Source organism: Bison bison, unplaced genomic scaffold, assembly GCF_000754665.1.
Source record: "Bison bison bison isolate TAMUID 2011002044 unplaced genomic scaffold, Bison_UMD1.0 scf7180017864527, whole genome shotgun sequence".
NCBI lineage: Eukaryota > Metazoa > Chordata > Mammalia > Artiodactyla > Bovidae > Bison > Bison bison.
The window spans coordinates 10195612-10215327 of NW_011495078.1; the positions used below are offsets into that span (position 1 = coordinate 10195612).

At 45.7% G+C, this 19716-nt stretch overlaps 1 protein-coding gene across 1 annotated transcript in view; it reads left to right on the forward strand.

Annotated features, from left to right (window-relative positions):
• The window catches only part of TMTC4 (transmembrane and tetratricopeptide repeat containing 4), a 50679-nt gene that overhangs the window by 27458 nt on the left and 3505 nt on the right, over positions 1-19716 (forward strand). Inside the window, exons 6-15 of the mRNA XM_010831484.1 lie at positions 918-1010; positions 1240-1404; positions 2742-2944; positions 4556-4727; positions 4816-4947; positions 10408-10487; positions 10640-10747; positions 10840-10981; positions 17044-17158; positions 18171-18283. Coding sequence (XP_010829786.1) covers positions 918-1010; positions 1240-1404; positions 2742-2944; positions 4556-4727; positions 4816-4947; positions 10408-10487; positions 10640-10747; positions 10840-10981; positions 17044-17158; positions 18171-18283 — 1323 coding nt within the window. The remainder of the gene's footprint in view (positions 1-917; positions 1011-1239; positions 1405-2741; positions 2945-4555; positions 4728-4815; positions 4948-10407; positions 10488-10639; positions 10748-10839; positions 10982-17043; positions 17159-18170; positions 18284-19716) is intronic.

Below are 19716 nucleotides of genomic sequence, written 5' to 3' on the forward strand. Positions count from 1 at the left end.
TTCACATTCCATTGGCTAGAACTCAGTCACATGACCACGCTCCCCTGTGGGGCTGGCTGTGTGCCAGGCAGGAAGGGAGAGCTGGTGGGTGACGAGGAGTCTGAGCCTGGGATGTCTCTGCAGCCCCACCAGAGTCTGTATGTTCTGTTCCCTCTCTTCCAGGGCATATGCCCTCATCAGGCAGCACCCCAGGTTCCTGAAGTGTAATTACTTACATGGCTGGGTTTTCAAGGTTGCTGGCTGCCTTATCGTCTTAGGCATGGCCACTGCACAGGTACTGGCTCTGCTACAACTCTGGGACAGTTTTAGGGGAAAAAAAAATGGTAAGGGGGGGCCTCTGCAGAACTTCTCCTGGGAGCCCCAAAGCTCTAGCTCTCCTGCATCTTATCATACTCTTGCATGCAGGCTATGGACCTGTGACTAACAGAGGATTTACCAGATGGCAAATCTGATGGGACTTTCTTGGTGGTCCAGTGGTAAAGAATTGGCCTGCCAATGCAAGGGACACAGGTTTGATCCCTGGTCCGGGAAGATTCCACATGCTACAGGCAACTAAGCCTGCGCGTCACATCTACAGAGCCTGTGCTCCGCAACGAGAGAAGCCAGTGCAATGAGGAGCCCACACACCACAACTCCAGAGTAGCCCCGCTCACCACAACTAGAGAAAGTCTGTGCACAGCATCAAAGACCCAGTGTAACCAAGAATTAAATAAATAAATAAGTAAATTTGATACAAATATCATGAGCTAATTTCATAGGAATCATAGGATTTGTTTTGTTTTTAGAGCTGAAGAGATTATCTATGGTGATCTAATCAGGACACTTCTCGTCTAGATTCTGCAATAGAATTGTGGCGTATCCTGGCTACCTGATCAGTTAGGCTGTCCCATGGCTGATTCCTTGCTTTGCTTTCTTAGGGTCTGAATGCCATCTTCGACATCTTGGTGATAGGCAAACTAAATGTCCTGGAAATTGTCCGGAAGCTCCTCCGTAAGGACAGATCGTTAGAGGTGAGTATCTGCTTTTGTCTCCAGCTGAGATGTGGAAAATGTCACGTACCCGCTGGCTTAAAACACCATTTTCAAAGTACTTCGTGCAACTTTGAATTCTAAAACAGGCAGCCTTTTAAAGCCCAGTGTCAGCGAGGTTCAGCCAGAACTGCTGCACATTTATACCTGGCTTGGCCACACTTTTATTTGAAAAATCCTCAACACTGGGGGCCTTGCGCTGTCCTTTCAGAGCCCTGGCATGCTCCGGACAGGGGGCCTCCTCTTCAGAATGACCCTCCTGGCTTTGGGCGGAGCCGGGGTGCTGTATGTACGCTGGAAGATCATGGGCACCGGCCCACCCACCTTCACCGAGGTGGACAACCCTGCCTCCTTTGCCGACAGCGTGCTGGTCAGGGTGAGTCCCATCCTCCACTGGGTCATCTTTGCCCACCAAGATCCCCAGGTCTTCCCTCCCTCCTCCTCCTTACCTCCCTCCCCAACATACCCACAAAAGCCCCCCTTAATCAGAACACCTCCACGGGTGTTTCCGTTCACCAAGGAAGTTCTAGGGTGAAACCAGGTTTTTATCAGGGCTTTGAGAGGGTGTAAAGTCTTTGTATTTCCTTGTGGCTCAGACGGTGAAGAATCTGCCTGCAATGCAGGAGACCTGGGTTTGATCCCCGGGTCAGAAAGATCCCCTGGAGAAGGAAATGGCTACCCATTCCAGTATCCTCACCTGGAGAATTCCATGGACCAAGGGGCCTGGTGGGCTGAAGTCCATGGGATCACAAAGAGTCAGACACGGACTGAGCAACTACTGTTTTCACTTTCACTCTAAAGGAAATCAAGAGGAGTGGCTTAGAAAACGTCAGGTTTCTTGCCAGACTCCTTAAATTGTCCCCTAACCTACTTTTGGTATAATGGAAATTGACGTGTTGAGGTTAGGATAAAATACAATATTGATGGTATCTTTCTCCCTTTAGCACGACTTTTTACAAGTCGTTTGTCTCTGGCCGCACTGAGTCTGTGTTCTGTGCGGCTGTCTCTGGCTGCAGCCAGCCGGGGCTGCTCTCTAGTCGCAGTGCACGGGCTTCTCATTCTGGTGGCTTCTCTCGTGGCGGAGCACCGGTGAGAGGCGCACAGGTTCAGTAACTGCGGCACACGGGCTTCATTGCTCCGAGGCATGTGGGATCCAGGACAAGGGATCGAACCCGTGTCCCCTGCATTGGCAGGTGGATTCTTATCTACTGTACCACCAGGAAGTCCCTAGTGGTGGTGTCTTTAAAAGTCTTAACGCTGTCCAGACTTTCTTGTCAAGGTTTGCTTTTTCTGAAGGCAAGGTTTCTTAGCTGTGCATTTCATACAGACAGAAATCTAAGACCATAAAACCCTCTGCTTATATCGTCAGACACGTGAGAGACCCCTGGACAGCAGGTTTCCTGGGTCACGGACTTGGGGCATCAGTGAATAATTGGGACATAACATCCCCAGAAATATAACAAATGTAAAGCAGAGTCTGGTGGCTTTACTGTATTTTTTTATCTATTTAAAAAAAAAAAACACCTCAATGCATTTAGTCAACTGCACACTTCAGCCTAGTGCCCAGGGCAGAAAGTAGCAACATTTTATTTTATACAGCTGGGCTCCTTGAGCAGAAACGTGAAGGCCTCCAAAGGGAAGCTAGGAGAGATATATATATGTATTTTTTTTCCAAGTTCAGTATCACATGTTTGTTTTTCTTTTGACTGGCAGGCCATAAACTATAATTACTACTATTCATTGAATGCCTGGCTGCTGCTGTGCCCTTGGTGGCTGTGTTTTGATTGGTCAATGGGTTGCATCCCCCTCATTAAGTCCGTCGGGGACTGGAGGGTGATTGCTCTGGCAGCACTCTGGTTCTGCCTAATTGGCCTGATATGCCAAGCCCTGTGCTCTGAAGACAGCCACAAGAGAAGGTAAGAGGCCGAGCTGAATTTTAACTTCGGCACTGGGTGGAGTCTGAGCGTGTTGCTAAATCCAGCACTGCGGATCACCGCAATGATTGTGTGCAAGGACGGGTGTTTCAGTAGAGATGCACATGTCTGGGCAGGATGAGTTCTGTCTACTCGGAATCCATGGCTGGCTTCAACTCGTGGGGAGTGGACTGGAGGGGGCGCCCGATGACTGCTTCATCTCCCCACCTCTCCCCCATGATGTAGCATTTTGAGATCCTTCTCGCCATAGGTGGTAGAGAGTAATTTATGGTCTGAACAGAGAGTGTAATTGATGTGTGTTGTGCCCATCTTTTCACAATTCCCCTTCAGAAAGCCCTGGTGGATGCGACAGCGATTCCTTCTCTTGTTATTTGTACAAAATAAGCTGCCACCCCAAAGAGACTTATTTCTCACCAAAAAAAGCAGGGGGCGGGGGGAGGGAAGATTATTGAGAAAATAATTGGGAGGAAAAACCTGTTTTGTGGAAAAGAAAACTATTTAAGATGATTTCCTTTAGGCATAAGTGTTTCTGGAATTAGATGAGTAATTTCTCAAAATAAATTCAGTTTTGAGTTTACCCTGTGCCTTAAATTGGTTCGTAATTCTAAAGGGTGACAAACCTCTGTCCCAATTGGCTGTGCATGTGCCAGTAGGATTTTTCTACCACGATAAGCACAGGTTTGTGGGAAGGAGCTATCAAATTTGACCGGGCTTCTTTTGTTTGGTTTTTTAATTGTACTGAAGTGTAGTTGAGTTACAAGGTTGTGTTTAGCTTCTGCTGTGCAGCAGAGTGGCTCAGTTCACATATGTGTTCTTTTTCAGTCTTCTCCGTTCCCATTTATCGCTGGATTTTGAATATAGTTCCGTGTGCTGTGCAGAAGGACCTTGTTGTTTGACCCAGCCTCTGATTCACCCTCTTAACATCACCTGGGACTCTAGGAATGCTTACCTGCTTCCACAAGTGTCCTGCTGCTCTCAGCTTTCTTTTTGCTCAACTGAAATTTACGCTGGAGCATCCCCAAATGATATGAGTTTATTTCAGATCTTGTAAAGTTTAAACCAGTTAAGTGACATTGCTGCTGCTGCTGCTGCTGCTGCTGCTGCTAAGTCGCCTCAGTCGTGTCCGACTCTGTGCGACCCCATACACGGCAGCCCACCAGGCTCCCTCATCCCTGGGATTCTCCCAGCAAGAACACTGGATACATCCTGTTAAATGTCAGGGGACTAAATTGGACTAACTGGGACCAATATCCCAATTAGCCCAATTGGGCTAATATTTTTGACACCTACATGGTTTGAGATATAGTTAGAAGCAGGCAAGTTCATAAGACTGCTCTAAGTAATCATTCTAACTTTATTCATGTGAAAGTGTGGAGTTCTAAGATTTATTCTTATGCTTGATGCTAAGTAGCCTTAGTGAGATTTTTCTGTCTTATCCTAATGGTACTCAGACCCTCTCTGCTGATACCTCTTCTTAACTGCTGGCATGAAAAAAAAGAGAAAAAAGGGAAGGGGTGTCTGGATTTCATGTAGAGTAGAACATTTTCTTGAGAATTCTAAAAGTAGCCATTCTAACTACTTCTCATCTTCCAGGATCCTCACGCTGGGCCTGGGATTCCTCATTATCCCATTCCTTCCCGCGAGTAACCTGTTCTTCCGAGTGGGCTTTGTGGTGGCTGAGAGGGTCTTGTACCTCCCCAGCGCCGGCTACTGCATGCTGCTGACGTTTGGATTTGCAGCGCTCAGTAAACATACGAAAAAAAAGGTATTGGCCCAGCAAGGTGGGTGCCGTTCCTGACCAAGACGGTGGGTGGGTTTACTAATGACATTTCCTGTGTCCCTCTCTTCTTAAGAAACTGATTGCTGCTCTCATCCTGGGAATTTTATTCCTAAACACGCTGAGATGTGTGGTTCGCAGCGGCGAGTGGCGGAGCGAAGACCATCTTTTCCGAAGCGCCCTGTCTGTGTGTCCGCTCAATGCCAAGGTATGTTGGCTGCCATGCTTTTAAGTTCGATAGCTGAGTGAGGAGAATCTGGAATATGACCTTGGTCATAGACTTGGAGGTTTTCTTTTTCATTCGTTTTTTTTTCCTTTCATGATCTTGACAAAGTTTATTACAGTTACACTTCAGCCAAAATAATTAAAAAGGAATCGTTAAATCCAGACAATGTCAGGGAAATAGCAGATTTCTTAAACACGTTTCTATTCATCTTCCAGTTGGTCCGATCATGGATCGAGGTGGTGGCAAGGTGGGCAACTCCATGCATTCAGGCTCAGGTCTGGGGAGACCGACAGTCAGACCTCTTAGAGCACACTTTTTGAAACATGCACTCCAGCCTCCTCCAGTCTATAACTGGAAGATGATAATACCTACCAGCGGACAGCAATTTGGTTTAGGAATTTAAAGGATGCTATGTGGTGTGCAGTACGCACGTTTCCATCACCTGTGGCTTCTCTGCCTGGAATTGTTTTTGCCAGATTAGGTAAAAATAAAATGCATAGACTCTAAAATGGGCAGTGTTCTTGTTGACACGGTCTGGTAGGAATTTGTTTCACTTGTATCCTTGATGAACTCCATCTCTTCACTTACCCAGCTGTGCGTCTTTGGGCAAAATGGTTTTGAACATTGAACGGCCTTATCTGTGACAAGGAGGGGCACCATGGCTGTCCCCCAGGCTTGTCGTGAGGCCTTCATGAATGTGGTCTCTGAAATGCCCTGACATGGTACTTAGAACATGGTAGGTGCTCAAGAAATGTTTGTCTTCATAGGCTCCTTTTAGTATCAGCTGTTCCATTACATGAAAAGAAGGGAATGATACTTGCTCAAAAGGGGAGGCCGCGGAGTTAGGTGAGAATATTTTCTATTAGGGCTTCCCAGGTGGCGCTAGTGGTGAAGAGCCCTCCTGCCAACCCAGGAGACATAAGAGACTCGGGGAGTTCAATCCCTGAGTCAGGAAGATCCCCTGGAGGAGGGCATGGCAACCGACTCCAGTAGTTTTGCCTGGAGAATCCCATGGACACAGGAGCCTGGTGGCCTACAGTCCATAGGGTCGCAAAGAGTCAGACGCGACTGAAGCAACTTAGCATGCATAGAGCATTATGTGATTAATAATGATGTCTTTTGGTGTCATTAGGATTGGAACTTCCTCAGATACTTAAAAGTGATCCTCTTTGGAGCAGGGGCAATAGAAGCACCATGAAGTTCTATCTCATTTCCACGTTCTATGCTTAAGAGAAAGCAGTGATTTCAGGTGAAACTATATGAAGAAATCTAATGAATAGTCGATGTCTTACTGTGACCCTGGAGTGAAGGATAGTGTTATATAAAACGTGTTGACTCCTTGTTTGTATTTCCCTTGGTTTAAAAAAATTTGTTCGTATTCTGTAGTTAAGAGGCTTAGATAAAAGAGTGAATTACTTCAGCCTTTTATTGTCAATTTGATTTGCTGACCTAGCCATTTATGTTATGCTACTGAAAGTAAATCAGCCTGTGATTTAATTTCATAAATGTTAATAGGTTTGCTTTGTTTTTACTTTTCTGTTTGAATAGCAGTGATTACCCCTTCTATTTTACTTCTTCCCCAGAAGGAACTCACACTTCTTTGTAGAGGTTCTGTCATTAATTTCCATTATCCTCCCTCGAAGGCTTTTAGAGAAAGGTTATTATGTACCTTAATTTTCCAAATGGGAGACACTGAAGCATAGAAAGATGGAGCTGACGGTATCTGGGTTAGTAACTCAGATGGTAGGTAGAGACCTGGTATAGTTCTGCACCCAGATTACCCTGGGGAACAAGCGGGGATGGGACCGGGTGATGTCTGAGCCCACATGGCTGCCCCAGTGAGCGATTTCATATATCACAGGCTAGAAAACTCAGGGGCTGTGCAGACGGACACCCACACAATCGTGTGCCTGTGGGTGCAGTTTTCGTCTTTAAATTTAAGACATACACATAAGATCTCATCTTCAAAGTGCACCCAATAGTGACTAGCCTTTCCAGGAACATTTTTTAGTGATTCCATTCAGTATGGGGCTTCCCTGGTGGCTCAGACAGTAAAGAATCTTCCTGCAATGCGGGAGACCTGGGTTCAGTCCCTGATTTGGGAAGATTCCCTGGAGGAGGGCATGGCAACCTGCTCCAGTATTCTTGCCAGGAGAATCCCCATGGACAGAGGAGCCTGGCGGGCTGCAGTCCATGGGGTCGCAAAGAGTCAGACACGGCTGAGCAGCTAAGCACATTTAGTATGAGCAAGATAGAGTTGGTTTTTTGTTTGTTTGTTTTGGGTTTTTTGGTGTTGTTGTTTTACTTGGGACTATAAATTGAAGTGTATCAAAATTCTCTACACTTTTTTTTTTCCCTTGGAAAAAAGCTAGGTTGATTTCAGGGAAGAGATCTCCTTTAGGATGATTTCATTCAACTCTATTGCAGGAGATGCATTTTCTGCACTCATTCCACTTTCCATCCACTGACTGTTAACTGAGCAGTTGGCACTCTGCCGTAGACCAGGCCCAGATTTACAAATGCGACCGTGCTGAGCCTGGTCAGGCACTGGAATTACCCACAGTGCCTTGCATCTGGTAGGAACTCCTGGTATTAGTAACTGAACTGAGCCAAATAGAAATTAAATTCCTACTACGGATGAGATACCAAGTATCTGATTATACTTGCAGCCATTCTTCGTTTTTCGAGGCTTGAAAGTATGTGGCATTTTATATCAATCCTGGGATACAATGTTAAAGTTTGTTAAACAATGAAAGGGATCATTTACCACAATGAGGTATTTCCTTAAGGATGAGGCAGGGGGGTTATAGGACTTTTATGTGTTTAAAACATTTTAACATCAAGTGTTAACAGGAAATTTGAAACAGTGGTTTGAGCACTGTGTTGAATGTGCCTTCTTCCCCTATGGATGCTTTCACTTCATTTGTATTTACATGTCCTTGACTGGGGGTCTTATCTGTGCTGGTTTGTTGCCTTGGCGTGTGAATCACAAAGACTGGAGGGAAGGTTCAAGGATCAGCAGGCTTTTTCAATCCTTTACATTCCATGGAAACAAAAATCATTCTTTAAACTGTTTTAAGTAAACTGTTTCTGAGCGTTTTGCTTTGGTTTTTCAAGTGGATTTTCTGTTCAAATATGTCCCTGCATATAACCCATAGGATAAGGCTGGCCTCTGCGTAAGCCTGTTCTCCAGTCGTAATTATGAGCAGCTTGCCTTCTAGGCGGCTGTCTGATCTTTAACTGGTTCCACTGACTTCACTGCTGTCTGATTCTGCAGAGGCACCCTCCTCCCTCTGCTGATCTCCTGGTCTAACAGAACAACGGCTCTACTGCAGAGGGCAGTTCAGCTCTTTGTCTGAGCATTTGATTGAGAAAACAGAATTTCCCAGGAAGTGGCAGGAGCTCGCTGAGTTGAAGTCTGTGTAGGAGCTGTGTTTGTATTCCGGGGGCCATAGGCACATCCACATTCACAGGTTGGAGTCTCCCTTTGTGTGCGGGACAGGAGTGAAGTTAACACTTCCAGGCTGGGGCTGGGGCTGGGGCTGGGCCAAGCCCAAAATCAAACCATTTAGAGCACACTTTTCCAAACCCATGATCCAGCCATAGCCTTCTCCAAGCTGTAACTTGAAGACGGTGATACCTATGGATAGACAGTAATTTGGTTCGGGAAGTTTATATAGTGTGCTGCACAATATTACACATTTCTGTCACCCATGATTTTCCTGTTTTCTGATTCCTTGTGTGCAAGGAGATAAAAATAGAAATACAGACTTTAAAATTGGGAGTTAAAAAACAAATCTCTGCTACATATGTGCTTAAGGAATATCGCACTGTTCTATACCCTTCTAGAAATCTTAGTATTTTTTGAAGATTGATAAGGCAGGATGTGGTTATACTTTTAGAAGGGCTTTTGAACGTTCAGATATAATGCCACCTGACTATACTCAAGCCATTACTGTAATTCACCATGTATCAGTCCGCCGCTGTTGCTGTTCAGTCGCTAAGTCGTGTTCGAAGCTTCGTGACCCCATGGACTGTAGCACACCAGATTCCTCTGTCCTCCACTGTCCCCCGGAGTTTGTTCAAATTTGTGTCCGTTGAATCAGTGATGCTATCCAACCATCTCACCCTCTGCTTTCCTCTGCTTCCCCCATCCCCAACTCTTTGCGACCAATCCCTTTGCCACCCTGCGAACTGGGGCCCACTAGGCTCCTCACCATGGGATTCTCCTGGCAGGAATACCGGAGTGGGTTGGAATTTCTTCCTTCAGGGGACCTTCCTGACTCAGGGATGGAACCTGTGTCTCTTGCATCGACAAGTGGATGCTTTACAACTGAGCCACCTTGGAAGCCCTTACATCAGTATACTAGGACTGCCATAACAAGACACCATGGACTGCGTGGCTTAAACAATAGACCTTTGTTTTCTTACAGCTCTGGAGGCCTGAAGTCCAAGACCAAGGCATCAGAGGGCTGGCTTCTCCAGAGGCCTTTGTCCTCGGCTCGCAGACTTCTTGCTGAGCCCTCACGTGGACTTCCTGTGGTCTTTCCCCTGTGCGCGGGCATCCCTGGTGTTTCCCTGTGTGTCGCCGTTTCCTCCTCTTATAAGGACACCATTCAGATTGGATCAGGGCCCAAAGAACCTTGTTTCAACTTAAGGACCTCTTTAAAGACCCCGTCTTTCAATTCAGTCACATTCTGGGGTACGAGGGGCTAGGACTCCAACATGAATTTTGCGGTCACAGTGCAGCCCGTAACACCCCAAAGAAGCATTATTTTACCTGAAGAGAAATAGCAAGAGTTTGTGAGTGGGTCTAGAAGTTGCCTTGAGCAGCTGCCCTGTCTTCACCTGGCCCCCTCAGAAATGGATGTGATGCAGGGAGAAGAAACACAGGCTTTGGAGCCTGGTTCAAATCCAGCACCACAACCTTGGATAAGATGCTTAGTGACACCAAAGCAGCGCGTCAGCACCTGCTGGTCGCCTGTGTCACTGTCATTATCATCACGCAGCACTCACCAGGTGGGTGCATTTCTATAGCATCATCTCTGAGACTCCTATTGGCCTTTACATTGTACGCCTCCAAAAGGAACGTTTGATGATGGAGAAATACTTGTGACCCGTTTCCCTGGTGGCTCAGCGGTAAAGAATCCGCCTGCCAATGCAGGAAGGAGATGCAGGAGACATGGGTTCAATTCCTGGGTCAGGAAGATCCCCTGGGGAAGGAAATGGTAACCCACTCCAGGATTCTTGCCTGGGAAATCCCATGGACAGAGGAGCCTGGTGGGCTACAGTGGGGTGAGCGACCATGGAGTCGCCAAAAAGTTGGACACAACTGAGCGACCAAACAACAATCCTTTGCTTTCAGTTAGAAGTATGATGGGCCTCCCAGGTCCAAACGAAGAAGCCTGGCAGCCGACAGCCAAGGTTTTCCTCTCTTTTCAGGTTCACTACAACGTTGGCAAAAACTTGGCTGATAAAGGCAATCAGACCGCGGCCATCAGATACTACCGGGAAGCGGTGAGGTACTGCGAGCGGCTTGCCGTTTTTACAGTATCCGTGTCTTACTGTAACTTTCTAGCGCTAAAAATCTGTCCGCGAGGACCTCTACTTTAGGTTTGCCAGTGCCTGAGAGCTGGGGGAAGAATGCGGGCTTGGTTTCTCTTTCCACTTCCAGATTAAATCCCAAGTATGTCCATGCCATGAATAATCTGGGAAACATCCTGAAAGAAAGGAACGAGCTTCAGGAAGCGGAGGAGCTGCTGTCGTTGGCTGTACAGATACAGTAAGCGTCCTCTTACAATTGTGTTCATGGCGAGGATGGGCGCTCCTGCCTCCTGGGGCTGATGCTTTCTTTTTGCCTCGTTCACCTTCCAGGCCAGACTTCGCTGCCGCGTGGATGAATTTAGGCATCGTACAAAACAGCCTGAAGCGGTTCCAAGCCGCGGAGCAAAGTTACCGGACGGCGATCAAGCACCGGAGGAAATACCCGGATTGTTACTACAACCTGGGGCGTTTGGTGAGCTTACGGTGCCCTGCCGCTGCCGAGGAAAAGCGTGACTTTGTTTCCCCTTTATACAGTTATCATTGTAACATCTGTTTGGTACTTGCCCTCTTAGTGAAGTGAAAGTCGCTCAGTCGTGTCCGACTCTTTGCGACCCCATCCATGGGATTCTCCAGGCCAGAACGCTGGAGTGGGTTCAGTTCAGTTCAGTCGCTCAGTCGTGTCCGACTCTTTGCGACCCCATGAATCACAGCACGCCAGGCCTCCCTGTCTATCACCAACTCCCGGAGTTCACTCAGACTCATGTCCATCGAGTCGGTGATGCCATCCAGCCATCTCATCCTCTGTCGTCCACTTCTCCTCCTGCCCCCAATCCCTCCCAGCATCAGAGTCTTATCCAGTGAGTCAACTCTTCGCATGAAGTGGCCAAAGTACTGGAGTTTCAGCTTTAGCATCATTCCTTCCAAAGAAATCCCAGGGCTGATCTCCTTCAGAATGGACTGGTTGGATCTCCTTGCAGTCCAACACCACAGTTTGATAGCCTGTTCCCTTCTCCAGGGGATCTTCCCAACCCAGGGATCGAACCCAGGCCTCCCGCGTTGCAGGTGGATTCTTTTCCTAGCACTATATCCTCGGTACTTTGGGGGAAAACAGAGATTGATCAGGAAGAACCTAGTCCGGCCTCATAGGATTGACTGTCACCAGGCAGAAGAAAGTGATTAGGTCATTTGAAATATTGTATTACTTCAGAAGAAGCAAAACTGATTAAACTCATTCAAGTGAAAAAAACAGAATGAGTGACTTCCCTGGTGGCCCAGTGGATAGGAATCCACCTGGCAATGCAGGGGACACAGGTTCGATCCCCTGGTCAGGGAAGATCTGACGTGCCGCAAAGCATCTGGCTTAGTTTCCACAACTGCTGAGCCCTGAGCTCTAGAGCCTGGGAACCACAGCCACTGAAGCCCACACCCCCTGGAGCCTGCGCTGGTCAACAGGAGAAGCCAGGACAGTGAGAAGCCCTCGCCTCAGAACGAGACAGATTCCCCCACTCACCACAGCTAGAGAAAAGCCTTAGCAGCCATGAAGACCCAGCACAGCCAAAAATAAGTCATTTCTTTAAAAGACACTTAAAGAATGAGAATAGCAACACCCATTCTTGCCCTCTACATCTTAGGAAGTCCTCTCACGTACACTTATCTCAGTTGAAGGCAGCTATTTGGTTTCCTAATATGTGGGGGTTTTTTTAAAGCTCTAATTAGAGAGCAAGCCAACTCGAATTAGCCAAGTTTAAGAGATCATAAAGGCAACAGGTTAAACTAAGGAGTAAATTACAATTTTTCAAGTCCCTTTGTGCCCTGTAAAATGGTGTTCCAAGGGGTTACTTCCTGATAAACATTGGCTTCTCTGTTTTTTAAAACACGGATAAAAACTGAAATTTAAAAAAACAAACCCATAATGTGATTTCTGAGCTTTCCTTTTTTCCTGTCTCAAGGGATGGTTCCCTGCGTTTTTACAGGGAACCACCCCTCACCCCCATAAAAGAAAGCTCAGGAGCCCACAAAAGGGCTTTGAGATTATTTAATGGAAATTTTGGTTACTAACCCACTCCAGTATTCTTGCCTGAAAAATTCCATGGACAGAGAACCCTGGTAGGCTACAGTACTTGGGTTGCAAAGAGTCAGACACAACTGAGCAGCCAACACACACACACACACACACACATACTCTCACACACTCATACACACACTCACACACACACACACAAATAATCTGGTCTTCTGTATCGTTTTCTTGGAGAGAGGAGAGACAGTACAACTTCTCTGTAATGATATCAGTAGAGACCAGAAAATCCAGTCACATATAATGCAGGGTAGATTCTTACAAAGCTCATGAAGTGAGAAGGAGGTCTGGAAGCAAGTTGGCTGTTATCCAGATACCTGCCTTGGTGGTTATGGCAGAGATTACTGTTTACTGTGTCTGCACCAGCCCTTGCATTGATATAGTATTCTTGAGATCCACATGAATTCTTCTTTGTTTTCCCCACTGTGGCTTATTACAGAATATTGAATATGGTTCCCTGTGTGGTACAATAGGACCTTGTTGCTCATCCACTCTCTGTATAATAGTTTATATATGCTAGTTCCAAACTCCCAGTCCGTCGCTCCCCCAGCCCCCACTCAATTCTTCTTTGATTCCTTTTTGTTCCTCTTTTTTGGAGGCAGCTCTTTTTTCTCATTATTGTTTGTGAAGTGAGTGTATCTGCCTGGAGTCCTGGGTTAATACTTTAAAGCTCTAATACTTAGCAGTCTTCTTCCTTCCTGCAGTAGCTGCCAGTTGCTGCAATTCCTTGGGGTTTGCAAAACTGAGAATTTATGGTAAATGAGCCAAGTTAACGTTCAAAGAAAGGAAGATAGAATATAAACTAGAGGATTCTAGCGATGTGCTCCAGGCCCTGGAACTCATCCCCACTCTCACGCAGAAGATCGTCTGTAGTCTTAACTGTATGGAGACCTTCTGCCACTCTCTGTGTATTGTTTACTAATTGTGCTACCATGAAGTAATCTTCTTGCATTCTCTCCTGCCAACTGTTCTTGCTTATTTAAAGATTTTGTCCTCTATTGTGGTTTAATTATCTAGCTTTTGCCTGCTTGACAGCTTAAAAGCATTAAGAGCTTAATTTTTAAAAGCTCAACCAGTATATTTATATATTAGCAAATAATAGGGACTTAACGTAAGAGTTTCTGTTTGGAAAAAAAAAATCCTCCTTAGTCACTCTTTAGTAGTGGGAGACAGAAATGTGTTTTGATGTCTGGATCTAGATAAGAAGGGAATATAATGCAGTTCTCATGTGACATAGGAAATGGGGAGGAGCTGGAGTATTTGGGACCCTGGTCTCCTGCATTGCAGGCAGATTCTTTACAGTCTGAGTCACCAGGGAAGCCCTTATTTGGGACACATCACTGATATCAGAGAACTATGGTAATGGTGACTGGACATAGTTCATTGTGCAAGGACTGACTGTATCAGTCAGGATCCATTCAGGAAAACCAAACCATGCTAAGTATGTTAGAGAAGAGTCAGTACAAGGAACGGCTTATACAGTTGTTGGAAAAACACTTGTGGAAAAATGATATTAATTCGGGGAGTAAAAGGAAACTGTGTGGGGTTAGGGGGACAAGCGGGATGAGGTGGTGCCCCCAGAATTTAAGAGCTCATGGAAGGCAGCACATTTCAGGAATTACCATCACCTGAAGACTGAGATGTGAGATGTGAGAGTTGGTCTATAAAGAAAGCGGAGAGCCGAAGAATTGATGCTTTTGAACTGTGGTATTGGAGAAGACTCTTGAGAGTCCCTTGGACTGCAAGGAGATCCAACCAGTCAATTCTGAAGGAGATCAGCCCTGGGTGTTCATTGGAGGGACTGATGTTGAAGCTGAAACTCCAATACTTCGTCCACCTGATGCGAAGAGCTGACTCATTTGAAAAGACCCTGATGCTGGGAAAGATTGAGGACAGGAGGAGAAGGGGACAACAGAGGATGAGACGGTTGGATGCATCACTGACTCAATGGACATGAGTTTGAGTAAACTCTGGGAGTTGATGATGGACAGGGAGGCCTGGCGTGCTGCAGTCCATGGGGTCGCAAAGAGTCAGACACAACTGAGCGACTGAACTGAACTGAAGACTGAGATGGTGATAGAACAACCACAGTCCAGCCCTGGGACTGTGGAGGAGGGGACATGACCACTGTAGAGATGCTGCCAAGGATAATAAGGAAGGAGAAAGCAAGAATGGGGGACAGGGCTACTCCTTGTCCAACCAGCTGATCATCAGTTGTGACTCCTATTGGCAGAGACTTAAGTGGGAGGAGCCACGTAGCAAAGCAACCTGGGAAATGTAGTTTGCAGAGCATAGAAAGCTAAGCAAAGACGTATTAGGAAAAGAATGCTTATTTACCTGTTTACTTTCTGGATGAGTAGTTCTTGTTAAATCACCATTTTTCTTTGTTTCACTTAAAATGCATGTTCACTTTGTATAGATGCTGTAAAAGGCAAGTGTGTAAAAGTGTTAGTCGCTCAATCGCATCCACTCTTTGTGACCCCATGGACTATATAGCCCACCAGGCTCCTCTGTGCACAGGATTTTCAACACAAGAATACTGGAGTGGGTTGCCATTCCCTTCTCCAGGGGATCTTCCTGACCCAGGGATCAAAACTGGGTGTCCTGCATTACAGGCAGATTTTCTACTGTGTGAGCCAGTTCAAGGCAAAATAAGAGTAAATGTTATCTGGTTCAGTCAGGTGTTACTCTTTAATAAATAGTAATAAATAATAAAATACATAAAGAATGTTCATGTAACAAAGTTATGCTGGTTTTCCTGAGTGCTTTAGAAAGAATGTCATTATGAGTCTTGTCCATGTGACTCAAATGCATGTTACTTGCTGGAGAGAATTGGCTGAGAAATCAATGGAATATCAAATATAAAGAGGAAATTAAATGTTGATATAATTGACTTCCCTGGTGGCTCAGATGGTAAAGCATCTGCCTACAATGCGGGTGACCCGGGTTCAATCCCTGGGTCGCAAGGAGCCCCTGGAGAAGCAAATGGCAACCCACTCCAATACGCTTGCCTGGAAAATACCTATGAGTCTTGTCCGTGTGACTCAAATGCGTGTTAGTTGCTGGGGAGAATTGACTGAGAAATCAATGAAATATCAAATATAAAGAGGAAATTAAATGTTGATATAATTAGGCAACCTAAATTATTTGGAGTTTTTTAACTTTACATATTTCCTCATTTAAGGGCTAAACTACTTTAACTAGAGGTATGAGTCTCATGGGAGATTTCAACACCATCTTTAGCAAATGGATATTGACAGATATTTCCGTAATTCATTCAACATTTCTTTTTCTGGCATAATATGTCACCTATTTGCCGTGTGGGTCACAGGGCAAGTCACAGTGTTTCTGTTGTTTAAGGAAAAGACAGACTTGATAGTAAATAAGGAAAGAGCCTTAAATTCTGATTAATTGTCATCACATGCACTTTGTTTGCAGTTAAAGGAACCATGTCCATTCAGTTGAGATGTGCATTTGAACTGAATTAGAGGGCCAGGCAAAGAATCTGCCTGCAATGTGGGAGACCTGGGTTTGAACCCTGGATTGGGAAGATGCCCTGGAGAAGGCAATGGCTACCCACTCCAGTATTCTGGCCTGGAGACTTCCATGGACTGTTTAGTCCTTGGGGTCTCAAAGAGTGGGACATGACTGAGCAACTTTCACTTTCAGAGAGGGCCAGAAGGTCACCTGCTAAAAACTCCCATCACTTTCTCCCTCCGCGTGCTTTTATTAACTATGTAAATTGAGAACTAGCCATTTTATATTCTGTTATCAATGTTAGCTTTCTCTCTCAAAAGACAGCAGTATATCATTCTCTCCTTCCTGAGGGAGGCAAACAGGCTCCAAATTGACAAAGGGATTTACGTTCTTGCTTAAGACTTTTCCAGCGAGTTCATAAAGTATGTCTGGTATACTCACAGTTTCATAGGAAGCTTAGATAGAGGCAGGAAGACCATTTTTCACAAGGTGAGCTTGACACATGGAGTTTAATCACATTAAATGTTTTGTTTGCCATTTAAAATAATACCTTAAATAATACCTAGACTATATGAAGTCTTTCTAGAAAAATACTAATGATTTCGTTTTTTTCCTTACCTCTCCTCAGTAGTATGCAACATAATCTGACACCTAGAATCACTAAGTTATGGGTTGTAGTTACAAGGTTGTAGGCTGAGGAGCTAAACCATCTGGTCCCATTCCCTGCTCTCCCATATCTAGATGTGGAACTTTGGGCAAGTTACTTCCTCTTTGTGTGCCTCAGTTTACTTCATCTGTGAAATGGAAATAGTTCTCTTCATCCCTGAGATTGTTTGGAGAATTAAATGAGTTAATATGAAAATTTGGAAGCTCAATACATGCACGTTTGGTTTGGTTTGGGTTGGTTAGATCTTGGAAAGAGAAAGCAAGAGAGAATTGGAATATTGATTGATTGCCAGGAGTCCGTGCTTTCTTTTCAGTACGCAGATCTGAATCGTCACGTGGATGCACTGAACGCGTGGAGAAACGCTACCGTGCTGAAGCCAGAGCACAGCCTGGCCTGGAATAACATGATCATACTCCTCGATAACACAGGTGCGGAGTAGTGATTCAGTCGGTCCCCAGTACCGCACCACTGGATAATTAAGGAATAGAGATGATTGTGTTTTAATAGTATGTTGGAGTTTTTTTTTACATGAAAATAGGGTTCAGTATTTTGCATGGCAAATATAAAATCTAGAACATGGAGTTTCCTTTGACATACTGGAATGTGAATGTTTGGGAAAGTGACCCTTTGCTTAGAGGTGGTGTTGAGTAATGGGGCCAATGTGCGCTGACGTCTCGTTTCATCTCGAGCCTGTCATGTGACAACGGGCCTCATCTAGGATGCCGGAGGTTCCCAGAAACAAGTAAGGATGCCTTCCAGGCTTAGGAAACGGACGGTGCTAAGTCCATGCTCTAAAGTTCATGGATGATACCCAAAGGAGATGCCCTCAAACCCACCCTCAGAGATCCTTGTTTTTGATACAATGATAATAAACTTGATGATCTGGTTTTCTTAGCATGTGGGAGACTGAATCAGTTGGAAGTTTCTCTGTTCCCCAGTTTAAAAAAATCTAACCATCCCATAAGAAATGATAGTTTTCATTTGGCAGAATTTAAAGCTAGTCAGCCATCTGTACAGTGTGGAGAGAGAAATGCACTTGTTTCTAAAGGAAGTTAGAATGTGAGCTTCAATACTATAAATATTAGTTATTAAAGGGTTGCTGGGATATTCTTATTCTGCAGGCTTGTTTGCTCCTATTTGGGTAGACCTGGTATCTGGAGGGAAATTAAAATTGGATTTTACATGCTGTGACAGAATTTAAACCAAAACTGTTAGTATGTTATATCAAAATTGTGCTGGGCTATCATGGCTTTGCAGCTGGTAGGTTGTGTGTGTGTGTGTTGTGTGAGTGTGTGTTTGTGTTGTGTGTGTGTTACATGTTCCACATTTATTTTATCACAGAGTTTACTCATAATTGTATATAATGCACAAAAGCCTTTAATTAGACTAAAACTGCTACAGCGCAAACGTGTTTTTAAGTTTTCCATTTTTCGCTCATAGGTAATTTAGCCCAAGCTGAAGCTGTTGGCAGAGAGGCACTGGAATTAATACCTAATGATCACTCTCTGATGTTCTCCTTGGCAAACGTGCTGGGGAAGTCCCAGAAATACAAGGTGTGTGGACCCCAGGCCGTGATTTCTTGCACTGAATGCCAGCAGCTGACAGGAACCATAAACGTAACTTTTGCCTAGTTAAGTCGAGAACGCGCCCGTGCTAGCCGCATACCAGCATGGCTTGGTCCGTCTGCATCCTGGAGAAGCTGCCCAAGAGGTGACTCTGTGGCCCCAACTCCACGTGCTTTCTGGTCGTCATCGCTGTTCCTCAGACGCGGGAGGGGAGGAAAGGCCCAGAGTCCTGGCGGACTCCCCAAACCCCTCCCCAGCACAGAGCTGTGATGCTGTCCTGGCAGTGGGGCTGGTGGTCTTTGCACAGAAAGAACACTGGTCCAAGGCGAGATAGGATTGTTCTTCCTGCTTCCAGGTTTCTCCTCACCTGCAGGAAGTTACAGATGGCCTGCAAAGCCCTAGAAGTTTCTAACCAATGAAAACTGGTTCAGCTGTATGTGGCTGGCCTCCCAGGATAGGCCAGTAGACCGTGAATCACAAGGCACATAACTCCCTGTGTATTGAAGGGGACTCCGTTCCCAATGACGCTGATCTCAGATTTTAATTCTGTGTGTCAGAACCACCGAGGGAGCCTGTGAGATTACAAATGCTTATTCTTCCCCATGACTCAGTTGGGTAAAGTCAGCAAATAGGCATTTTTAACCAGCATCCTGGCCTCCTAACACAGATGTTACAGAAAACACACTTTTAGAAGCAGCGTCTTAGTCCTTTCATGAGAGGAGTACTTCCTTCCCGAATCAGGGACCATATGTGATTTTGATCGCACTAGGCCTAGAAGCACTGATTAATTCCCATTTGTCCCATGTTGTTTACTTCTCTCCAGCTCATGAGATCGCATTCAGTTCAGTGCAGTCGCTCAGTCGTGTCCGACTCTTTTGCGACCCCATGAACCGCAGAGATAGCATTGTCAGTATAATTTTCTGTAACGACACTGCAGGAAGATATTTCATGCATTTCTCTCCTTTTTGAGGTGAATACTCAGGGAGTTTCATAGCTTCAGTATACACTTTTGAATTTCTAGATTTTGCTGACCGATAACCTTTTAAGGGGTATCGTGTTTATTTTTTGCAAGTCTGCCTGTGCAGAGGGGACCCAGTTGTAGCTGTTTCTCCCCCATTCTCTCTGCTCATTTTCTCCAACTGACTGGGCTGCTTCTGGGTTCCCCAGGGGGTTGTGGGTTCTTCGGGGAGGTTACCCAGACCCCACCTCCTAACCTGGAGAATCCCGGAAATGAGTTCACGGATGCTGACCGGAAGTGACCCTTCCACAGGTGTTGTCAGAGCCCAGCGCTTTCCTGCCTTGACCTTTGTTCATCCTCCCCTGCACCCTGAACTAGCTGCTTGCTTGGTGTGGCAGGATCCCCGCCACGTCCGGGAGGCCGGTGGCAGAGTCCTTAGCACATTCATCCTCTTTCCGGCCAC